Source organism: Vollenhovia emeryi, unplaced genomic scaffold (genome assembly GCF_000949405.1).
Source record: "Vollenhovia emeryi isolate VEMERY1.0 unplaced genomic scaffold, V.emery_V1.0 DF939168.1, whole genome shotgun sequence".
Lineage (NCBI taxonomy): Eukaryota > Metazoa > Arthropoda > Insecta > Hymenoptera > Formicidae > Vollenhovia > Vollenhovia emeryi.
Window position 1 is genome coordinate 795,426 of NW_011967198.1, and position 24,193 is coordinate 819,618.

Here is a 24,193-nt window from a genome sequence, read left to right on the forward strand (position 1 = left end):
ATTTTATAATTTTTTGTAATTTTTCATCGTGTTCAAACAAGTATTTACACGACAAAGAGTAAAGCAAATTTTTGTAAAAGTACACAAATTTATATATTTCCTTTATTAATAGTGTAATCGCACTTATTATGTACGTAATTTTACATACTTTTTTACAGTGCATCAGAATATTCAAACGTATTCGAAAAACGCACGCTTTCTCGCAATTTGCAATTTTCTGACGAACCTGATCGATAAGGTCTTGGCGCAAGTTCGACACAACTTAACTGCAGAATTAGCTGCGTGTAACATTCAAAATGTATTAATATTTAATGCTGAAACTTTATTGATTTTGGCAAATTGAGCGTCCCCTCTAGACTCGGCTGCGACGGAAAGTCAATTTAAAGTCCGATTATCGAGGCGCACTAGCTCAAAAATGTGCTAATCTCGATTCAAACTGGACGGAAAACAGCAACGACTTAAATCCGGAAGTGAATGCGCGGCACACTGTGTACATGGACACGAGCGTAATCCGATTTTCGCGTGACGGACGCACGTCAGAGCTACGTATACGCACGTGCGTATGTTGCATAACAAACCGTGGAGCGTTTAACACGGGACGCTTGCTAATTAGCATTGATAAGAGTTTACATATAATACCAAATGATTATGTTGGCATCAAGAGCGAGGAGAACGCAATGCTCGTTAGACGTTACAAATCTTGTTTACAAGAGAACATACCAGACGCTGCTTATTGACGGTACTTGAAATTAATTGAAACTCGAAGCGAAAGACCATAATTTGCGAGATTACCTTCAAATGTCAAGCCGTGTTCAAGTGGAGCTTACAAATTATTACATTCTCTCGCTCCGATATTTTCTGTAAAGCTAGAAACTAATTTCCGTCACGAGAGAAATCATATAAAAAGTCGTAAAAACGGATGGGATTGTTCCTCATTATGTTGGAGAACGAAGAATTAAACTCTTGAGAGCACCGCCCCCCCCCTCTCTCTCTCTCTCTCGCTCCTTCTCTCTGCGCGTTCGACATCCCAATTTTATTATATCGAATATCAAAAGGCCACACACGTGGAAAAGAGTAATCTCATTTATTTTAACGCCCCGATATTAATGACGGATACACCGTGTAACAACTTTCGCCGTAATATTGCCTGAATTTCATGAAAATTTCACGAGTGGGGCACCAAGCGCGCTTAAGGGTTGAAATTCGAGGCCGTAACGCCGCGCGCCCGTACACCGGCGCATTAATAACGACGTGCACGCCGATAGTTAAATTTCCCGAAACGCATTAGGCACAGGTGTTCGATTAATGGTCCCGCGCTCGTTAGCCCCCGCGAAACGCGGGAGAGCGCGGTAGAGTAAAGCGCGGCGCGGCGCGGCGCGCCGCGACGCGAGTCGATCGATCGAGCGCGCGCGGCATCATCATCGGATATCGACGCACGCCGGCCGGCGCTCGTGAAATTTCCAAGCTGAAAATCTCGTGGATGGCAGGGGATGCTGCCTGCCTGCCTGCCTGCCTGATCTGCCTGGTCGGCCTGCCTGGTTCTACCCGCCTGCTCGCCTGCCTGCCTGCCTACCTGCTCATCTACCCGCCTGGCCTGGCCTGCCTGCCTGCGTCCGGGATACTCTCTCTCTCCGCCGGCCGCTATCGATCTTTCCCGGAGCACGGCGAGAGCCGAGAGCGCGCGCGAGAGAGAAGACGTCTCCTCGGTATCCCTGCCGCACGTGCGCACACACGTATACATATATAGATACGTACACACACACACGTACGCGGACCCACACGCGCAACTTTGCCCGTACCAGTCGGGAGATAAGCATTACGCGAGCCCCGCGCACACGCGCACATCGAGCGCGGCTACCTTACTCACGAAGATGATAAGCGTCCGTGAGCTCCGCCACGTACACAGACGCAGGTGCCGATAGCTATTCGAATAGTACTCGCGACCACGAGGGACGATAAGCGCCCGTCGGACTCACGTGTTACCCCGAAGGAGAGACGCACAGGTGCGCACGTACTCGCGTACGCGAGTCCGATAGTGCGAAGATAGTGATACGCCTTGAAGACGGTAGCGCGCGTACGAGACGCGCGCGGAGCGGAGCGAAGCGGAGCGTAGGAGCCGTGGGAGGCTCGGACGCGTAACCAGCCGAGGCACCACTCCGCGCCGCTCTCCTCGAACACCCGCGTCCGCCTGACCCCGAGAGGGAGACTTCAGTAAGCTCGGAGCTTTCAACCGGTCCGTAGCCGTCCGCTATCGACGTCGCCGCCAGCCGTCGCGTCGCGTCGCGTCGCGTCGCGTCCCGGCGCGAAGCGCACCGCTGCTGATCGTCGCGTAGCGATCGCCCTGGACCCGGGGTGACATCCTACGCTCGGGCGATCGCGCGATCCCCCTCGCGAGCACGCCGAGTCTCCGAAACTGGAGCGGAAATCGAGAGGCGTCCCGGAGCAAGTGGAAGCTGCGAAGGGTGCCAGCGAGTTGATCGCGAAATATGACACTGGCAGAACGGAGCGATCCTACGCGGGTCAGCGCTTGGCAGCCGATCGACAGCCTGCCGAACGATTTCAACATCCTTCCGGGGTCGGCTCGCTGCTAGACAGCGGCGAGGGTCCAGCGGCGTTGTCCCTTTCGAGACGAGGTCCTGCCGCGGCGGGGAAAAGGATGAGGACGAGGAAGAGGAGCTCGCGAGGACGCGCCGGTCGATGCGGTCTCGAGTTGGCGATCGCGTGTCCGCGGGCCGCGCGTTGATCCTGCCCCCGCGTCAGATCGCACCGATCCCCGATAAATAACTCGGTGTGAAGGTGCGAGGGGCGAGGGAACGGCTTTTCTATTTGAGGCCGACGACGTGAGGGGACGATCGAAGCCCGCGTGCGGAGGAGACGATGATCTCGCTTCCGGATGCGGCCGAGGATCCTCCCGTTTAAAGCCCGCGGTCGATCGCACGTGAACGCTCCTGTCGATCGCTCGATCGTTCCGTGCCCGTCGGCGCGAAATGAAATCGACATGGGACGAGAAATGAAAAGTCAATTAGCGCGAGGGACGATGCGATAGGGCGGGAAGAATAGAAAAACCGCGGTTGAGTTCAACATTGGGAGAGGCGAAGCTTTCGTAGCGGGATTATCAATCCTGCGGCGGAAGAGCGATGCGGTCTCGCCGATAATACCGGAGGCTGCGAAACACACGCCGTGACGGATATATCGAACGGCGACGAACTTGAACGTGAAAAAAAGAAAGAAAGAAAATGGGAAAATACACGCGAGTCGCACGAGATGCGTCTGCGTGATCGCGCTTTTCGGCGAGCAATCGGTAGTACCGTCCAAGCCGATCGCGACTGAACGCTTTCGGGAGTGCATCGTGTTCGACGCACGCCGGGGTAAAAGCGGAACGCAGTAAGCCGAATGTATCCTTGACATGCTTAAATTAAAGAAAGGATATCGACGCGAAAGGAAGGAGGGCATGTTTTCCGAGAGGGAATCGTGGGTGGAGTAAAAATAAAATGCGACTTTTGTGTGTACTCGCGCGCCCGATAACGCTCGCGCCGAAGGGAAATGGTGATGAAACGCCGAGGAACGTTGTGGTCCGTTGAAATGACGTGTGTTCGACGTGGCTGTCGACGAAGGACTCGATTGTGCACGAAGGCGAGCGTTCACGTGCGGCAAGAAAACGCGAATGACATTTTGCAGGAGTGATGGCTATTTCGGGCCGGACACGCTGCATTTATAAGACATTCCTCGCGAATGGTTTACTGCAGGTGAGCCAACGCAGGTGGCTGCGTTTATGCTGGCGTATCCTCGGGTATTCGGGGCATTGTAGTGCAAATAAGCGATGAAATTCATGCACGGAGAGAGTAAGAAAAAAAAAAGACGGAGGGAGTCCTCGGTCGCGAATTCCTGACCGTTTAGATTCCTTGGGTAAATCATCGACGGCACGTTCCGTCTTTGACAATTGAACCGATGTACTTACGTATTTTGGAAAACTGTTAAACAAATTTAGAAATGTTAAATCGCCAGCTCTTTCGAATATTTGCCTCGCGTATAATCACAGCTTGGGCTAACAAATTAGGGCGATTAAATTGAAAGAAGAGGCAAACGTTATAATGGAACGTGTTATAAGAAAATGAAGCGTAACTTTGTTCCTCGTCAAGATTTTTACTCGCGAGAATATCATGCTCTAACAGTTTTCGAGCTATAATAATTACGGACTCGTTCTAGTGACGTAAATGAATGATAAAAATGAGATTTTATTTAAACATAATTTTATAAATGCGCAGATAAAAGGAATATATTTTTACTTCTCAAAGAGCCAAGCTGAAAGATGTGGCGAGCTGAAATATTTTAGATGTACAATTTATTCGCGATTTCAAAATTAAATGTATGACGGCGAGGTCTCGTATAGTGAAAAATAATTGCGACGCTCTACGGCGCACTTCAATATAATAATAGAGAATTTACAAAAATGCTCATCGAATTCACGTCCACTCATGTCGCCGTGACATTCCACTTATCCACAGTCTCGATTCCAATTTAGCGGATAAAATGTCAGGGTTTTAAGAGCGAGAGACGCGCGCGGGCAGGATAATCATCGACAGGAAACGTATTAACAAGGGACTTAATGCGAAGCGGTTATTCTCGTTGAGAATTGCAGACGCCGGCGGCGGCTGGGCGGCCTTCTTCATGAATATTGAATTGCGTAATTTCATAATTCAGTGATTAGACGTGGATTTCCCCGGTGGGTCGTTGCCTTCGACCCTCCGCGGGGGGGGGGGGGGAGGAGGAAAACGAGCGAAAGAGGATGAAAACGCGTGAGAGGACGAGAACTCGCTGGGAAAGAAAGAAAAGTCGAGCCGTGTACGAGTTACACGACTCATATCGATAAAATATAAAATTCATGGGCTCGTCCTCAATCCTCGACATTCGTGGATACACGTTTCGAGCATTCAGATAAGGTGGTAAAATTTTAAAGCACATCTTAAGTCGCATGTGATCTTGTCGGATTATTTCTAGAGCGACCACCGAGCAGCCGTAAATTACGTCAGCGCGAATGACATTAACCGAGGCGGTAAAATGGAAAATTAAATTTTACATTTTGCTACATGTACGTACACGTATTTATACATTAAAAATCAATGCGAATTATCGAAGAGCATTCGTCTGTGAATAAAACGGCCTGGTACTGGCAACAATACTAATTCCGGCGTATTTTTATTGACGCGTTCAGCGTAACGGGAATCGTTTGTTTAGTTTAATCAAGTTAATTTAATTAGTGTTCCTTCAACAGATCGTGTCGGCGAGCTGATAAAGTATAAAGAAGAAGCAAAAAGTAATATTTCGATGTTGCTAGCAATTGCCAGAGGATAAAGTTATCGGAGCAAAGTGCTTCGCGTCACGAAGAAACCGCAATTGTTTTTTTTTCAGATTCGTATTTCCGGGACTTGCGAAGACGTGCGTGAACACCGGGAAACGAAAGAGCGACGGGATATGAAGCTTCCTTTTATTCGCACGGCTCTCGTCGCATAACTGAACGTTCCTATTGCGCTCGATGCACGTTACATTAAGCTCAAGGTGATATGGAAGCAGAAGACGAAGTGGATGATGAGTTGTCGGAGGCCGTCGACACGGAAGTAATTAAACAGTTTGCATTAGTGCTTTTGTCGTTGTAACCGTACAGTTGCGATGTTTAAACAAATTGAAGGCACTTTGTGACTAGAACCTGGATATTGACGTCTTGAAGATGGTCCGAAAATAAGAATTCTTAAATAACGCTTTTAACACTTTAAATCAAAATAGTTTTAACCTAATGCTACCGCTTACTCACAATTCTCTTTTACGGTAAGAAATTATATAAAAAGATCCTCGTATACGTAAAAAGAAAATTCACAATGTCCTAAAAATCACACGCGCGAAAATAATTCAAATAATTTCCAAGGATATAATTAGCATACAGAATTATTCTTTCAGAAAAGTATATTATCAAAATCCAGGTCCTGCTCACGATACAACAGTTAGTAATTATTCAATTTAACTTAACCCTTTGAAGCATACATTTTTCTATTGAATCATTTTTTGTGAAACTTTGTATACAAGGATCGGTGATTTTTATTGACCGTATCTGGCAATTTTTATAATACAGAACATTTATTGCGAAAAATATTACCTCAGCCAGGGTTTGAACCTGGACCTCCCTTCTCTCTAGGCGGGCGTCTCAATCAATTCGACCACCGAGAGAGAAGGGAGGTGCAGGTTCAAACCCTGGCTGAGGTAATATTTTTCGCAATAAATGTTCTGTATTATAAAAATTGCCAGATACGGTCAATAAAAATCACTGATGCTGTTAATTACTGCTGGCGACTTTTAAGAATATTCTTACTAGTTTGTATACGAGGGTTTTTGGGGCCGCTGATTACGAATTCGTGATCAAATTTTCATAATTCAAAACGGCGGATTCAAGAGATGGAGGAATTCCAAACTTAAAAGAATAACATTATTCAACCGCAATTCAACTATGCTAAGAAACATTATTTAGATATTATTAAGATCCGTGAAATCTAAATTTCAGTTGAAAATTCTTATAGAATATAAAAAATAGCGTGCGCGAAATGGCGGATGCAAAATTTGATCATTTCTTAGAATTTACTCGTTCTTGGCACTAACCCAGAGCTAACGACGCGGACGGGATGAGTCCCTAAATACCGTAATCGAACGAAAATGCTGAAAGACTTGAAAACTTAAGAAATTCACGTACTTTTCATCCGCCATTTTGGGTCGGCCATTTTGAATTTTGAAAATCCGACATCAGATTCGTAATGAGCGAACCCGAGAATCCCTTTGTACAAAGTTGTCAAGAAATAATCTTAATAAACTTGGTCAATAATGAATTTTTCCGAAGAAATTGCTGTTTCTTCATATTTATTTATCTATAAAACTTTTACAATAAATATTAAAGACTATTTAACATTTTTAATGTTCTTTTATTGCTAAGATACCCAAAGAATGCAAACACCCCGACCTAAATGCGTTAACTAGAAATTAAGTGTCCAAAAAGTAAAGAAGTTGAGGTGGTAACGTGGATTGTCACCATGCTTCAAAGGGTTAAGGTACACTGCTCTTTTCAATCTCTCAAAAGAACTGTTATAGTAGTATGACTCAAAATGAATAGCAGTACGAATCAGAGATAAGTGAAATAAGATGTAAGTTGTGGCGAGCGAAATAGATACTTTCGATTTGCGATACCTTTCCTAGGCGAATCATAACAACAACCTCGAGAACTTCGAGACGATGAAGATCTCTACGAAGCCAGTGTCGGAGATGACACAGGAGAAGGGCGACTGTCCTCTGGTGCGCTCGTTCAATCCCGAGCAATCGGAGATTGTCGGCACCGCCGACGACAGTCCCGACAAATTGAAAACGTCCGTGCGATCAGAATCAAAAGTACCCCTAAGTACAAGTACAAAGACTGATGTGAAAGAGATTGAGATCGCCAGGCTGTGCAGAGGCAAAAGGGTCAGCTGCCAGGATACTATACCCGAATACGACGAGGACGTCAACCTCACTATCGATAAAGTTGGAAGGTTTGATTTGTTTTAATTGAACGTGTTAATCTGGTGTCAAGAATTTTCTGTACGCTTATCTACTAAATTCTTATGGCGAAGATACTTGGAGGCGCATCCCGCTCTGGCCGAAAAGTGGCTGCGGGAGAAAGCGAGCCTCCACCTTCGGCAGAGATTGCAGAGCACGTGTATGTTACAAACAATAACACCGAGCGCACCGAGTGCGCCCAGCATGCAGCAGGAAGAGAGCCTTCTCAACCGGGGCAAACGCAACAGCGTCACATCCGATCTCTTTCAGACCTGGCTGGCCTCGAGTTCACCCGCAAAGCGCAGCAGGAGTCCCAACAGGTAAGCAACATCAACAACAAATCACCCCGTGTCACGTTTCAGATAAATAACACAATTGTACACTTTTATAAAATAAGGAATCCTAAAAAACTTTTCGGAAAATTTAATCCAGCCTTACATCGTAGACGGCGCAAGTACTAAATCTTGCAGGACTTTCAGCACACTGATGGATCGTCGCGAGGAGCTCGGTAGACTGGACGAGAGCGATCTGTTTATGGAGCTGATAAGGGACGTGGCGAACGAACTGGACATCAACGTCCTCTGCCACAAGATCCTGGTGAACGTCGGCCTACTCACTTATGCCGATCGCGGCAGCCTGTTCCTGGCGAAAGGACCCTTGGAGGACCGGTACCTGGTGGCAAAGCTGTTTGACGTCACTCAGGAAACCGAGCTCGAGGAAGCCATTCAACGGGCTAAGAACGAGGAGCTCAAAATACCGTTCGGAGTCGGTATCGCCGGTTACGTGGCGCAAACCAAGGAGATTATCAACATCAAGGACGCTTATAAGGTTTCAGCTTACGTTTCTTGGGGTGTCTAATCGATATGATTCGCTGAGGCTTTAGAACCTTCCTTTCAATCCCACAATAATAATCACAATACCGTAGCTCGACGAAGAAAAATTATAACCAACTCCCCCGAATAATCGTCTAAGAGCTAATTAATCGACGTCGAGTTTCGTATCTTTGTCGACAGAGTTAAAATACATATTTCTGTTCACGTTCGCCAGGATCCGCGATTCAACAGCGCCATTGACATGCGAACCGGATACAAGACGACATTGATTCTGTCGATGCCGATCTGCAATTACGAGGGCGACGTCATCGGGGTCGCCCAGATCATCAACAAGACGAACGGCAGCAACGAATTTACGGACAGAGACGTCGAGGTGTTTCAAAGGTGGGGGAAAGACCGTAGAATGTGTACTCGGAAAATTTATAACTCGGCGTAATGGCTGCGTATAATAACCGGGCGCCTAGACGGGACGTTAGAGTGTACAGTTACATTAACTGATTGCATAATGGCGCAAGGCCAGTTACAAGACTATGTAATTGCCGTGTACGCGCAATTATAATCGGCACCGCGCGCGATCGATGCGTTTATTAATACGATCGCGCGTCTAATTTTACGACGGCATCGATTATCGCAGATACCTCACATTCTGCGGCATCGGCATACAGAACGCGCAGTTGTTCGAGCTGTCCGTGCAGGAATACCGACGCAATCAGATCCTCCTCAATCTGGCGCGGAACATATTCGAGGAGCAGAACAATCTCGAGTGTCTCGTCACGAAAATCATGACCGAGGCGAAGGAGCTGCTCAAGTGCGAGAGGTGCGCCGTTTACCTGCTGGATTTGGACTGCGGCGAGGCAGTAAGTGTGCCTTTTTACCGCGAGAAACTTAATTTCTCTACGATTTGTTACCCACACGGAAAGACCGGCTAGGGCAAAAATAACTAAAATGAAAATGTTGCCGTGTAAATAGTAGGGGCGTTCAAAAACGCAATAAGAGATGTCTCGTTCTAGGGGCATCTCGAGAAAATCGTCGAGCGGCCCGGGAAGTCGGTGCAAGAGAGCAGAAAGCCGTTGTCGAGAAGAGAGGTGAGTGGCACCGCCACGTGTTACTCGAATTTGTATGTCTGATGATCTTTTTCTCTTTCCTGGCGGCTCAGAGCAATAACATCGACATGGAGGATATTATTCAGCAGCATGTAAGTGATCGCGATAGTTTATAAACCCGGAGTATACACGTAAATATGTATGTAAGAAAATGCAATTTTCCAGCCCTGCCGACGAGGCGAACGTACATTCCTTGTACGCCGTTTCCTCCGCTTAACTTCTGCGGCGTTGATCAACGCATTAGATCTCTTCGATAGTCGACAATCTTCTTATCTCAGTCTTTCATTTTCAAACGATACGTTCGCACGCTCTATTCTTTTCCAGGCATCGAACGAAGGTAGCAAGTTTACCATGGTATTCGAGATGGAAAACGAAACGCAAGAGGCCCGGGTCTATCGGCCGAGTAGCAACAACCTGTCGAGCACCCTGGGTCAGATCGCGAGGTACGTCGCCGCGTCGGGTCAAATCCTCAACATTGGCGACGTGGCCACGTGGCTGAAGAAAGACGTGATGGAGAGCGGAAAGGAGCCCATCAGAAGTATCCTATGCATGCCGATCGTCAACGGGCAGAGAATCGTCATCGGAGTTGCTCAATTGATCAACAAGGTTTGAACTGATAAAATTCCGTTCCTAATTTTTAAGCGATAATCCGCAATAATCCCTGAATAATCTATTATTAATCTGTTATTGATAGTTTATTTGCATTTAGATATACTTTGCATTTAAGCCTTAATAATCCGTTAATCTGCATATGCCGTATTATACATCACGCGATTTTTATGCTGTTGACTTTTCAAACTATACGTTGCTTGAGAATAGATCACCGAGTGTCGAGCAATGTATCGTCATAAAATTCATCATATAGCGATAAAAAGAAAATCACTTAACAGATATGGCGTTATAGTGAACGATATTCTCTATCAGCGGTCGCTAGATAAAATTACTAAGAACTATTATAAATAGTGGGAAAAAAATTCTTTGCAGGACAACGGCACGTCGTTCACCGACTCGGACGTGTCGATATTCGAGGCGTTCGCTATTTTCTGCGGCCTCGGTATTCACAACACGCAGATGTACGAATCTGCGTGCAAGCTGATGGCGAAGCAGAAGGTGGCCCTCGAGTGCCTGAGCTATCACGCGACCGCCAACAACGACGACGCCCTGCGGCTCGTCTCCGATCGCATACCGTCCGCGGAAACGTACAACCTCTACAGCTTCACGTTCACCGACTTCGACCTCACCGATGACGACACGTGCCGCGCCACCATCAGGATGTTTAAGCAGTGCGACCTCATACAGAAGTTCCACATACCGTACGACGTTCTGTGCAGGTGGATCCTCAGTGTGAAGAAGAATTATAGGTGCATATACAAATCCCGTTTCGTTAATTTTGTCCCATGGCGGCGCAACCTTAAACGGAATTACAGCTGGAAATTATTCCCGACAGGCCAGTAAAGTACCACAACTGGCGGCACGCGCTGAACGTCGCGCAAACGATGTTCGCGATGCTGAAGACCGGCAAGATGGAGCAATTCATGACCGATCTGGAAATCCTCGGGCTTCTGGTGGCCTGCCTTTGTCACGATCTGGATCATCGCGGCACGAACAACGCGTTCCAGACGAAAACCGAATCTCCGCTGGCGATCCTCTACTCGACCAGCACGATGGAGCACCATCACTTTGACCAGTGCGTCATGATCCTGAACTCTGACAGCAATAACATTTTTCAGAGCTTATCAATGGAGGACTATAGACGTGTGATGAAAGTCGTGGAGAGCGCCATTCTGTCGACCGATTTGGCGATGTACTTTAAGAAGAGGAATCGCTTCATGGAAGTGATCGACGAGGGCGAGTTTGATTGGCAGAGCGAGGAGAAGAAAGAATGTAATTCCTCGATAGCTTTTTACTTGGACGACTCTTCAAATATCGCGAACGACTAATCAATTTTGCCCGTTTCCTTTTTCGCAGTGCTATGCGGCATGATGATGACGGCGTGCGACGTGAGCGCGATAGCGAAGCCCTGGGACGTGCAGCATCGCGTGGCGAAGCTGGTGGCCGATGAATTCTTCGATCAAGGCGACCTGGAGCGCCTGCAGCTCAACCAACAGCCGGTGGCGATGATGGATCGCGAGAGGCGGGACGAATTGCCGCAGATGCAGGTCGGCTTCATCGACGTCATCTGCCTGCCGCTCTACAAAGTCTTAGCGGAAACGTTCCCATGGATCCTGCCGCTCTACGAGGGCACCACGGAGAATCGAAAGCACTGGCAGGATTTGGCGGAGAAGGTCGAGATGGGACTAACGTGGATCGACCGCGACACGATCGAGGAGCCGGTGGAGGAATTCGTTTCCTACGAGCCTAAGGACATCGAGTTCACGGTCACGACCTTGAACTGCGCCCACCCCGACAAGAGGGAACAGATGCCGGACAGATCGTCGCTCGGCAGGTTCGCCTCGCTGAGAAAGGGCGGACGTACGTTGAGCAAAGGGGTCCGACATCGCATCAGCAGGTCTCTTTACGCCAGGAGCAGCTCGGAGGACGCCGGCAAGTCGAAGGCGTTGCTCCCGGAGAGGAAGAATCGCAACAAGCTGTGCCTGCTCATTTGACGGCTAACTTCGACGACGCTCGAGAGCATCCCCGAATGATGGCCAACGAGTGGCGACACTTGGAAATGGGTATTTAAATACACATCGCAGCTTCCAGGTCGCGAAAGATGGAATCTTTAACGTTGAGATCACCTGGAGGCTGAAGCTTGGCAGATTCACGAACGAGCTGTCATTGGAAAAGAGCTTTAGGGTGAACCTAGAAGGCGCTCTTAGAAGAATAACGTTGTCTGCCTCAATAACTAAGTCGGACTATTCCCGAAGAGTAGAATGATACCAAATGGACTGTTTCAAGCAAGTTTCTTTGTAGCTGCTTTCAGTTGCAGCGAAATACTTGTGGGAAATGAATCCTCTGGGCGAGAGAGAGAGAAATATTAGCAGGAATGATCATTATATAGGATCTTTTAATTCAAAACGATCGTATTTGATCAGAAATCAGAAGACAGAAAAGGAATGAGCGGTGAGAAGAAATGGCGATAAATTTAGCAATTTGTAAAAACCGAATATTCGTGCAAAGAACCGAGTTTAGTTAGATCTGAGAAAACTGACAATATCGACAAGAGGAAATTGCGATCGACTAAGAGAATAATTTTCAGTACAAAGAGAGTAAAACAGATCGCAATGTGATCGTTCGCATTTCGAAGAGAACTGGTTTGATTATCGAAAGATCCGTTGTAGTACTCTATCATTATTCATTTCACGACTTAAAAGAGAAGTAAAGAGTTAAGAATCTCGATATTATCTAACCGAATTAGGCGCGAATTCGAATCAAAGTATTCAAAGTTCAACGTAAAACTTAGCACGAGTGAGAAAATTATAGAACCAACTAAACGCATGTCTACGTAATTCCCGGGAAAGTAATTCCCGGGGTGAGAAAAAAAATACGCTCAACAAAGACGTTCCATTGATTTCGGCGCGCATTCCAATCTCTCCATTGCCAGGCGTAGAAAACGGCGAATCAAAATACCGGAGTGATTAACGAGACGGCGAATCTTCGTGGCGCGAGGACGAACAAATTACGCGGCTCGAGGAAAGAAAGGGAGGAGAGGATCGGGAAAGAGGGTGGACGAGGTGGTGATCTCATGAGGCGTACATCGGCGCGTCGGATCCCCGAGAAAACTGTTGCCCGTAGGTTTTAAGGCGATAATACGTAGACAACGGTGTTACGTGAAACACGTGTGCTTAGTCGATGGCTAGGTAGCTAGAGAACTCGACGGTCGGTCGTTGCACCTCACAACGACATTGCTCATAATCGCAATCCCGTAGAACGCGAGGAAGCGTGCTGTTATGTGTGAATGTGTCGGGCGTCGTCAGATGATGATGATGATGATGATGATGATGATAACGCTGATGATGATAACGATGATGAATTCAATTTTGACAATCTTTTTGTATCACATCTCGATGATATTCTAGGCTATACAGTTCGGCGTGCGAAGGGATCGGTGACGATGACGCTTGTAGATTGAAGACGCGCGAATCGGACTCGCGGACACGCTGCTCCACGGCAGTTTCGGTCGGAAACGAGCGCAGTTTCATTGTTTTTATCAACTCAGACTTTTCTTCAGAGCGATCTCCGCGATAACGAAGACAGAGAGAAAGAGAGATGCGCAATCGATATGGTTAAGCAAAAAAAAAAAGAGAGAGGAGAGAGAGAGAAATTGCTCTCGAGTCGACTTCTTCATTTTAATCAAACCTTAAAAATTTCAAATAAAAATAATGTATAAGTTTAAAATATTTCATAGGTTCTACAAATAAAAAAAATTATAAGTAGATACGTATTTAAAAAAAAACTTTTCAATCTTATGACACAAATTAAAATTTTCGAATTTTACGAGGCGAGAGAGAGAGAGAGGGGTCTCGCGAGTGAGTAAATTCAACTGCGTTTCGAATCGTGTGCGAATAAAAGAATTTCAACGACTTAAAATTTTGTAAGTGATCGAAACAGAGCGCACTTCCAACTTCGCATGTGAACAAATAAAACGTTATTCTTGTACGCAGAGAAGAAAATTTTTCTTTCGGGGAACTTTTTGGCAAGCTGACTTGGAGAGTCGCTAATATACGATCGCACAAATCTCGGAATGTCTTTCCTTCGGTATCTCTCATTGCGCACGTATGCGACGTCCTTATGTGTACGTGGAAGTGAGTACATAGCCGGCGGTGGTACTTTCGTGTCGTATTAATGTCTCGTCAGCGCGGGCAACGATAGGATTAAATCTCGCGCGCACGCAACGCGACGTGATCCGTGACGCAAGCATGAACGCGAGTCCCACTGGTCATTTCCGCAGCTCGAGCTCCGTCGAATCGTTGAACCCTTCGGGAGATCGGCGGGTCACCCGTAAATTACGTTTGCCCGCGGCAAAATCCGTTTGCGTTTCCGCTCCGTAATTACGCGCCGTATCCCGGGCCGGGCGACTCCGATCTCCGAGCGATCGGAGCCCGCGGTGATTCCGCCCTTCTCTTTCTTTTTTCCTTCGCGTTCGATTGACGTCAGGGGCCGCGATCGGAAATCGGTTAAAGCCCCCTCGTTACTTTCCGGCAAGACCTGCCGAGCGCATTATGTTCTCCTTCCTCCCCCCCCCCCGCCCCCTCCCCGAGTGTGAGTCTGAGAGTTGAGCAACACGAGAGTGAGACTGGTTTCTAGTCTTTTGATATAGCTGCGAATCAATATGCCTATCAGAAATTGTTGCACATGGTTAAATAAAATCTGGATGTGCTCAAGCAGATGCGTGCGGGTGTGCCGAATTATTTGAAATTCCCCCCGAGAACGCGAGGGATCGCCCCCTGGTTTCGGCCCCTCGTCTCTTCATCGTTGGCCAAGGCGTGGCGAAGATCACGACGCGCCGCCCTGAAATCTTGCGGTTCAAATTGCTTGCCGACCGAGCGGAGAAGAAGTCAGGTGTTTTAATTTAACCCGATCGAATGGATTCGATACGAGAACGTTTATTTCGTAGAGGAACTTACGGAAATCTAAATAAAAATACTTGCCAAACACAATCGGAATTCGAATACTTGGAATCTGAAGAAATTGGGCTTTTCTCAAGCGGCGGCCCGAGCCGATCGTTAATGCACGTTATCGATAAAACGTGCAAAACGCTGGCTCCTTCCTCATTCGAGGCACGAGAGATTTCAAACTAAATATCCGAGACTTCGTTGAAATTTCAAGTATTCGATTTCGTTTAGTGAACAAAGCGCTTCTTGCACGATTCTAAAATCGCGACACGTACCTGGTGACGATCGCGCGGCCATTGCGCCTTCGCCGCAACCGCCGTCCTCGGCGGGGGAAATAAGTCGCGGCCGAGAGACTCTGACTCCTCAGACGTACGGAGAGGCCGGTCCCGATACTGAAATCACAATGTTAAATGAGAAATGGCCGTCGTGCACGAAGAGCGCCCGAGACTTGGCGGCGCGAAATCCGTCGTAGAATCGCGGGAGATGCACGGCGACTCGCGCGTGATTTCGCTTTGGGCTTCGCCGGTGCCGACCACTCGCGGATGACCCGTCGCGAGAAGTCGCAATCAACGCAAATCAACGCGGCTGCTTGTGGAAACACGGCGTGTACGCACCTGACGAGGACCGCGCATCCCTCGGCGAAAGAGCGGCTCGGGCAAACGCTCGCCGCAAACGCGACGCGTCGACGCGCGACGATACGCCCGTGAGACGCGCGTAATCGACGCGAGAATCCTTGAGTCGCGAGACTCGCCCCGCGAACTGACGCGGGAATCGCGAAACGTTTCGAACGCGTCGCCCCGCGACTGCTCGCGACTCAACGGACTCGAGCGCGCACGATTCCGGAAGCGCTATCGATAGGTCGCAGCGACGCGCGGCCAACTTCACGGCAGTCCGAGCTGCTCGTTCTCCGTCTCTCGTTTAAATCTTATATTCGCGCCATTTTTCTCCGTAAAGTGTAACGAATGTTGCCTGTATTCAAAACGGGAGGTAAAATTCGATTTCGCGACGGATTCGAACTTGACCGAGGAGCAAAGTCCGAACTTTTCCGAGACAACTTACCGCTTCTCGCTCCAGCAGTCTTATCAGCCGAGAGGGCGCCAGTGCACGGCAGTCGTTTCTGCATTAAATTTGCGATAAAACCGATGGTACCTTCAACATCGTCTCGATTAAACACATCCTTACTTGATTTACTTATTGCCTAAACAAAAAGAGAGAGAGAGAGAGAGATAAAAAGCAGACTGTTATATGGCACTTTGATCGATTAAGCGTCGGTGACATTAAGTCCGGAGCTTACAAGTTCTAATTTTATAAATATATAATAACTTTGAAGGCTGTTACATTATATATATATATATATATATATTACATAACATATTATATAACTTGCAAAGTTATTATATCATTGGCTACGTTCAGCAGAAAAAGCTGCTTTGCAACCGTTGTAAAATTCATGAATTGGCGTATGCTCTTAAATTCACTCAAGATTAAGAGAACACACCAATCAGACTCGCGAATTTTACAACAGTTGCAAAGCGGCTCTTTCTGCTGAACGCAGGCCATTATTACAATCGTCGTCTCGCGTCACTGCGGCGTTAAAATGTAAACGCAAGGTCCGGGCGCGCCCGAAAGAAAACGAGGAAGGGAGAAGGAAGTGTGTTACCTCGACGAGGGCGAATCTCGAATACGGGGACATATATTTACGCCGTCTTTTTATTATTAAAACATTTAGAAATTACACTCGTACGATGGTGTCCTTTACAGTTACGGATCGTCAATCCAATATTGGTCCTACTAAATTAAATTAAGTATAACAAACGGTTCCTCCTTTTCCTTTCGCTCCCTTCCGTCTCCTCATACTTCGTGTCGACGATTATAATCCGTTATATACACATTACACGCAACATGCGCGCGCGCGCGCGCACATGCAGTCAGAGCCCTCGAGCACGTGATGTTTGCGACGCCGAAAAGAAATTGGTCGACGGGAAAACCTTTCGCAATTTCCCGGGAGACTTTTTTTCCCCACGGCGCGCGCTCTGTTCTCTCCTTTCCCTTCTCTCGCTCGATCCCGAAAATATCTCCCCTTCGACGATCTCCGGCCCGTACGTCTCCCCCGTGCGCCCGTACGCGCTGGGAGAGTCGTACGCCGAGGCAGTGACATGCTTATTTGGCAAGAACCTTTCAGCAAGACAGCATCGCATTACAACGTCGGACAGGCTCCGCGGGCATTGTGACCAAGAACGAGAGGGTTGCGCCGTAGCACGCGATGCCGCGACAAGGCGCGAATTGCCGATGGACGCGAATGCCGAGATCTTGACGCGCGTTCGCTGAAGTTGTCGTTCTCTACTTGAGGCCCCCACGCGCACGTTACGTTGTTGGCATATCGAGCTGGTCGATCGTAGACCAATTTTCGTTCGACACTCGAGATGCGCCGGAAAAAAGATCTCTCCTGGTGTTGCGTCTCGCGCGTTACGATGCCTTAGGCTCCCGAAGCGCGTAAAGAGAAAGTAAAGGTAGACATGGTGTTGCGTCGTTGTATCGTTTGAGATCATTATTATTTACAACTAATTAGCGGGAACGGAATACGGGAAGCATATCCAGCGTCGCGACGGGTGTCCAATTACGATTGAGAGACGCACCAAGTCTCGCGCCGCATCGCCAACGGTATTTTTCGCCTCGGTCACATTGCCAATCAATTTGTAGCTTACTTTTTATATCACCACCTCTCCATGTTTTTTTCCTTTTTACACAATTTCTTTCTCCCTCCTTTTTAGCCCAATCCTCGGGTTTCTTTACGGCGCGACGAATGGTTTGTGCCAGTAATATCAATCGACTCTACCGTCCTCGGTGTCGAGAGGCATCCACGCGCGCGACGAGCCGAACGTGTCCCACCCAATGTAATATACGTATTGCGAAAAGACTTGGCGCTTTTTGCGCGCGGATACACAGACGCAATGGAAGATACATCGCGGAAGATGAGAGTAACTCGGAGATTCGCTCGTCAGCGCTCGTCGGGTACGAGGGCTCGCTCGTAATCGCGGCTCTCGGTCGGGCGGAACCTGAACGAAACGCGCGCTACAGACGCCAGCACCGAATGCCATCTCCTCGCTAAGTAATTCACGCAGACACGCATCCCATTCACGTCTCGTTAATTAAATGCAGGTGATACGATAAAGTCATAAATGAACAGTAAAAAAATATGTAGACCCCGTCGTATACGTGGCAAATCAACGCGGGCGGCTCGCGGCGAAGCCAAATTCGCGTCGTTCGGTAACGCGAGCGCGACTCGCGCCACCCTGATTCGCCCCCGTACACTTGATATACTTTCGTATGTTGTATGTTCTATTACGCATATAGAAAATTCAACTTATATAGAAGTGCCACGGCTTCGTTACACATCCACGCGCCTCGATGCACGCCCACCCTCGAAAACGCAGCAGCTACCACTTAGGATCGAGACACCGCGAGTGCGAATGAACGCGAGACTCTCTTGCCGCAATTAGGTCGACCTTGTACAAGCTTACTTTGTAATAATTAATTCCCACGAAATTCCCACGAATCAATCGCGCGCAATTCCGGTGTGTTTCCCCGTTTCCCGCAGGTCCTCACACGTACACGCACACATACACACACACATACACACACATAATTACAAATCCGACCCATATTTATCTTCTTAAACCAACGAGGCACGAATCGACGACAAGAGAGCCTCGGCTCATTACACGCGTACTCGGCAAGATTAATCGTGCAAGGTGCGTCTAAGCAACGTCGTGGCCCGCAGGGTGTCGCTGATGGAAAAAAATCCGTTCCTTCAAATCTCGCGAAAACTTGCGCACCTTGCGAACGTGACTCAAACCAGCCGGTATGCCCCGTAATTGTGCCGACAGGCATTCACGAACGCGTGCATGTCCATGATTCTGGCGAGGTAATGCCCAGAGTGCTGCGCGGCGGGTCACATGAAGAACTCCCTGGATCGGCTAATATGCAGTCACGACGCAGGTCTGTCCAGTACCGAGATCTCTATTAGCCTGAGCCCGCGGGTCGTTGGGTCCGTCAGCAGGAGGCCGCGTGGCTTGTACACCCGATCGTTTTGCTCGCTGACGAACTTGGCGACCTTGCGCAGACACTTCTCGTAGTGCGTCTCGGTACATATGCTTATCAGATAACCCGTGAGACAGTATAGGCAGCTCTCGCAGTACGTGGAACAACTGGCACGCTCTGCCTCGGCAAAGTAGTTGTTCAACTGATTGATCGTGTACTCGAACAATTGTCTGTCCAACTAGATCAGGGGGAAATGTTTTCGTGAGAAATACTTTTCGACCGTCTCTGCTGGGCTCTTATGCGTCGTCTACAATGCCTGGAGTGAGGAGTAGGAGTGAGGAAATTAATCAATGTTACTTCTCACCCCTACTTCAGCTCTTGTACTTTCAGCGAATCAGAACGCCATCGCGGCGAGTGTTACAAACGTTTAAAAGATCACGCCTGTACTTTAGCTTCCTTACACCAAAAGCTAAAGTTCATGGTTCTCTTATTCCTTACTCCAAGCTTACTCCACGTATTGTAGACAAGGTATAAGCTCCAGTGTTACTCTATCTTTTCTGCAAAGTATCTCCTCTACAAAAATATCCTCTCTATATAAAAATATTGTCTCTATGGTCCAGTTTCACAAACGTCGGTTAACTGTTACCCAGAGTTCAGTCGACTTCCTATCTTTCTCTATCTTGTTATCCAAGAAGAGACAGAGGATCAATTAACCGTGGGTTAGCGGTTAAACGACGTTTGTGAAACTGGCCCTATAGGAATCTTCTCTGCACAAATGTCGCCTCTACAAAGGTAATTCTCGGAAAAGTTACTCCAAGCTTACTCCGCGTACTGTAGACAGTATTACATTACAGATATCGGGGACTTTTGATCGCGATACTCACTCTACTTTCCAGTTCCGTGGGGAACCGCGTGTGGAACTTGACCATAGTACCTTCGCTGTAGTCGCGCTGTATAAAAACTTTCTGACAGTTCTGAGGAGGCCCTCCACCCGCCTGCCCTCGTCCCGCGGACATGTCTTCCAGCGGTGTGAGGGCGGCATGATTGCCCTAAAAAGACACAGCGGCTTCGTCAAAAGTCTGCGCTCTTTGCAACACAAGGCACAACTCTCCTCCCCCGGCAACGTAACGAGCTCGTCCACACGTTAACAAACACTTGTTACGGACAATGCAGCATACTATTGTTTACACCGATAGCATTAATAACCAATTCGTGTACAACAACGTACTTTTCTCTCGTAAACAATCACTTCGGGCAGTGCGCATAGCGACTTCTTCGAGCTCGGGCTCTACAAAACAGAACGTAACGTTGTGTAACCAGCTTGGAACTTGGCCGCTGCCTTCTTTTTGCTATTTTCACAAACCAATGAGCAACGAAACATTACTGTCGCCAACGTTGGAAGCAGTCGTGCCTGGCGTTAGCGTCAACCTGTGATACAGCGTGACACACTTTTCCGTAATTATCGATCCCTTTAAATTACGTTCCCGGCGTGACTCCGGAACGTGGCGGGCGCGCGAAACGAGGCGCGACGTCTCGACGGAGACCCGAGTCCGCCGACGGTTCCCTTCTACCCTTAGTCCTGGCATGTCCCCGTCGCGCCCGTCGCGCCTAACCTAACCACAAAAAAACCGCGCCCAGCACTCACCTCGGGTATCGCGAGGACGGGAATTCGCATCCTCGCTCCGCTTTGCAGCCGCGATCGCTCCTCGCTCGTCGGCCGACGGGACGCGGGGGACCCCCGATCTTGGCGCGGGACAGCTCGAACCGAGCGAGAGGCTTCTCGCTCCGCCGAGGGGGATGACAGTCGCGAGGCGGTGCTCGCGCGCAAGCGTGACGGACGGACGGGTGGAAGCGAGAGCGCGAGAAAGAGCGAGACGGCGGAGAGAAAGAGGGAACGAATCCCCGCGCACGGAGGACAGACTCACCAGTGGCATTTTGAGCTTCGTCTTGCCGGTTGGTTGCGGCACGTTGCCGACGACGGCCGGGCTCGAGCCTCGCTCGCGACGTCACGCTCGCGGCTGCCGTGCCTCCGCGGACGCGGATCGTCGCGCGACGTCAACTCCGGGGGGCTCGCTGGCCGACGTACCGCTGCTGCCTGCACGCACGCGAACGGACCCACGACTCCGCGACTCGCGGCCGCCATGAATGATGCGCGCGCACGCGGTCAGGTCGGACCGCGCTCGCGGCGCGGCGCGCCGCGCTCCGTTCCCCGTCGCGTTTCCGCTCTTCTTCTCGCGGGGCAGCGACGCGCGGCAAGCGTCGCCGGATCGGAGGGCGTTCTGTTCTTTTCCGAAGGTGTTTAGCGAAGGATTCCGCTCGCGCGAAGGATGCCTGCTCGCGTACTTTCTGCGCTTCCAACGTTTCGCCTTCGGCTGGGGAGGAGGAGGAGGAGGAGGAGGAGAGCGAAAGAGGGAACTGGAGGAAGATTTCGGAAGGAGTCGGTGAGTGTTTTTCTTTTGTTCACTAGAGGTTTGTTTTCTGTTCCTGCACTGGTGAACTAGTGCAGTAAGCTAGAATGAGAAAAAATATACATGTGACAACAGGAAACAAGCCTTGTATCTCATACCTGCGATTCCGTAATACGCCTGTATCAGACTGGCGACTCGCGACTGCGATTGCGATTACATCGGCGATTGTGATTGGCTAGGCGGCCGTAAAGATTTGAAATAGCCAATCGTAATCGCCGATGCAATCGCAGTCGCGAGTCGCATACAGCCTCGTCTACATAGAAGTCGTAAAGTCGTAGTCGTAAGAGCAGTCGACTATGGGAGCTTTCCAGCAAGCGACACAAGTCGACACAAGTGTCGTTCTGCCTTTATTATTCATTGAATGCGAAGAAAGACAGAACGACATTTGTGTCGACTTGTGTCGCTTGCTGGAAAGCTCCCTATCATTGGTCAATTCTTATGTGCCTGACGAAATTGACCAGTCGCAGTCGATTATTCTTACGACTACGACTCGCACTGTAGACCACGCATACTGCTCGCGGACCGCTTCCAGCGATGCCGCCATATTTGAAAGCGCTTTCGAATTTACGCGGCTTCTAAAGTCACCTGTTTTATCGACGCATTCGAATATAATTTTTACCCTGGTAAATCTTTTTATTAGCTTTTACGCACAATATAATGCCAGAGTAAGTTGCGAACCGCATAGCAGAACATTTTCATACTTAAAACGCTCAGGTCAGAAGTCTAATGAGAAAGATATTGGTGTTTGAAGTTTTCAATTTCTTAATCGCGAGCAATTTGAAATTGGCTTTATAAAATTACAAAATTCTTCCATGCGATTAGAGTACGCGTAAAAACAAAATTCACGACTTTATATAAAGAACGTTGGGTGAAAAATGATGAAGCTACAAATTTTTTTTAAACTTGCAGCAAAACTAATTTAGATATATAATAATAAGTATGTGTGTAAAATTTGGGTTTGATTTGCCGTATAGTTTCCGAGATATAATCACTTAAAATTAACTGTTTTTAACATTTCGCTCATCGCCATTGGCTGCTGAGGTAGAAAATCTGACACTTGGACATGCATTTGTCAGTAGCAAAAATCTGTAGTAAGGATTGAAACAAAAATTCGAGCAAAAGTAGTTGAATCCCTTTCTAAAAGATTTGTGATTTAGTAATATTATACATTTGTGGGCAACAACTATTGAGGTAAAATCTCTAATCTTAGTAATTAGAATTTAAGTAACGACGATGTTTGTTTCGAAACATTTTCTCGATTAAACAGAATTAATCGTTTATTCAATCGATACCAATAAGTCCGCAGAATGATACACGAAACGTAGTAACAGTCATGGAACAAAGTAATGCAAAATATTAAGTACGGAATTTTCAATTTCGTAAGCGGAACAACGAATTCTCAACGTTCGTAGTTGTTTTTCTCTCGCCGCGGTGACGTACGAGGTTTTTGCGTGCCATCGTGTACTCGAAGGTCGCCCGCACTCACTCGCTCGCCGAACGTCGCGCCGGCAGGCAGCAGCGAGAGTCGCTCCGTGCGTCGTATTACTTTCACGTTATTTACAAAAAAAAACTTTCACGTTATCGATTTCTAAGATCGCGATGAATGTGTGGATAAAACGCTATTGATTTGTACACGTTTATTATTAATAAGTAACGTTCATTGACTAAATATTATAACTTGTAATGAAAACTGAAGTGAGAAATTTGTGCGACTTCGATATTCGCGCTGCAATTCACTCTGTTGTTCTTTTTGAGTAATTAAAAGAGTTTGAGTAATTTGTATGACAGAAAGTCATGCGATATTTATTAATAATATTTCGTGCGTTTCGCGGTATTTCACATCGCGTACGGGAGTGCCCGAAATTTCGCCCGAACGATGATTTTCGCGAGTGAATGTTGTGTCAGTGTTGTGTGAGTGCAACAAGAAAATCTGAGGAGAAGCAGGCCTAGAAGGCATCGGGCAACGGCGGAGAAATCGTGAGGTGTCTTACATTTTTATGTTATCTGCTATTTGTGCAAAATAAAGCATTAGTTCTGTGTTTTTATGTTATTTATTCGAATGATTCGAACGAGGATTCGAATAAGTGTTAGAGACAAAACCATACGTGTAAAATGTTTTGAGTTTATATTTAAATTTGAATTTCACTGATGCGATAATCCGAAAAGAGAATTGCGGGGAGATAAAACAAGATTAATTTCAAATTTTTTGAAGTTAATAGACAAAATATGTAAAAGGTTGTTTTAGGTATCAAAGTGATGCAACGTGTTAAGTACTTGTCATTTTCCAATCTTATGATTGATAGAATTAATATCACAAGTTTAATTAACATTTGTAATATATAATTATATTACGTAAGTTTAATGGAGTTTTTTGTCACGAAAAATGAATAAATAGTGTTTATGATGCATTAAAAAAGAAGCTAACGAAAAAACGGAAAGTATGAATATGAAGTGGGAATGGTGTATGTGAAGCTAGCGTCTCATCTCGTGGAAACTCATTAACTATTGAGAGTTCTGGCTTCTTTTAGAATAGTTCTAGAGTTCCTGATACATTAAACACATAGTTCTGGCCTTTAAAGCCAAAAAATCGATTAGTGCAAAGTGAGACGCCAACTTCACCCAGT

The 24,193-nt window shown here is 47.5% G+C and overlaps 2 protein-coding genes and 1 long non-coding RNA gene across 6 annotated transcripts in view; 1 reads left to right on the forward strand and 2 right to left on the reverse strand.

The window, feature by feature from the left end:
* Positions 1-16,425, reverse strand: part of LOC105564126 — a 28,097-nt gene extending 11,672 nt beyond the window's left edge. The window contains exons 1-2 of the long non-coding RNA XR_001009094.1: positions 16,120-16,425; positions 15,336-15,452 (exon numbers count right to left, since the gene is read on the reverse strand). This is a non-coding gene — a long non-coding RNA (uncharacterized LOC105564126). The remainder of the gene's footprint in view (positions 1-15,335; positions 15,453-16,119) is intronic.
* LOC105564124 (cGMP-specific 3',5'-cyclic phosphodiesterase) lies at positions 1,648-13,862 on the forward strand. Of its 2 annotated transcripts, XM_012016274.1 has the most exons (13): positions 1,648-3,746; positions 5,410-5,615; positions 7,234-7,562; positions 7,644-7,889; positions 8,049-8,397; positions 8,617-8,786; positions 9,037-9,259; positions 9,413-9,487; positions 9,559-9,597; positions 9,830-10,111; positions 10,490-10,866; positions 10,953-11,389; positions 11,474-13,862. In XM_012016274.1, the coding sequence occupies exons 2-13, from the start codon at positions 5,562-5,564 to the stop codon at positions 12,109-12,111; spliced, it is 3,219 nt and encodes a 1,072-aa protein (XP_011871664.1). In that variant the 5' UTR covers positions 1,648-3,746; positions 5,410-5,561; the 3' UTR covers positions 12,112-13,862. The 2 variants fall into 2 exon arrangements, with proteins under 2 accessions (XP_011871664.1, XP_011871665.1); XM_012016275.1 differs by lacking the exons at positions 1,648-3,746; positions 5,410-5,615 and adding an exon at positions 7,081-7,088.
* A 327-nt stretch (positions 16,426-16,752) lies between the features above and the next one.
* On the reverse strand, positions 16,753-21,837 carry LOC105564128 (golgin subfamily A member 7). Of its 3 annotated transcripts, XM_012016280.1 has the most exons (4): positions 20,747-21,017; positions 20,330-20,389; positions 19,986-20,150; positions 16,753-19,339 (listed from the first exon to the last, which is right to left on the reverse strand). In XM_012016280.1, the coding sequence occupies exons 1-4, from the start codon at positions 20,774-20,776 to the stop codon at positions 19,049-19,051; spliced, it is 546 nt and encodes a 181-aa protein (XP_011871670.1). In that variant the 5' UTR covers positions 20,777-21,017; the 3' UTR covers positions 16,753-19,048. The 3 variants fall into 3 exon arrangements, with proteins under 3 accessions (XP_011871670.1, XP_011871672.1, XP_011871671.1); XM_012016282.1 differs by lacking the exons at positions 20,330-20,389; positions 20,747-21,017 and adding an exon at positions 21,027-21,837; XM_012016281.1 differs by lacking the exon at positions 20,330-20,389.
* Positions 21,838-24,193: the final 2,356 nt, after the last annotated feature.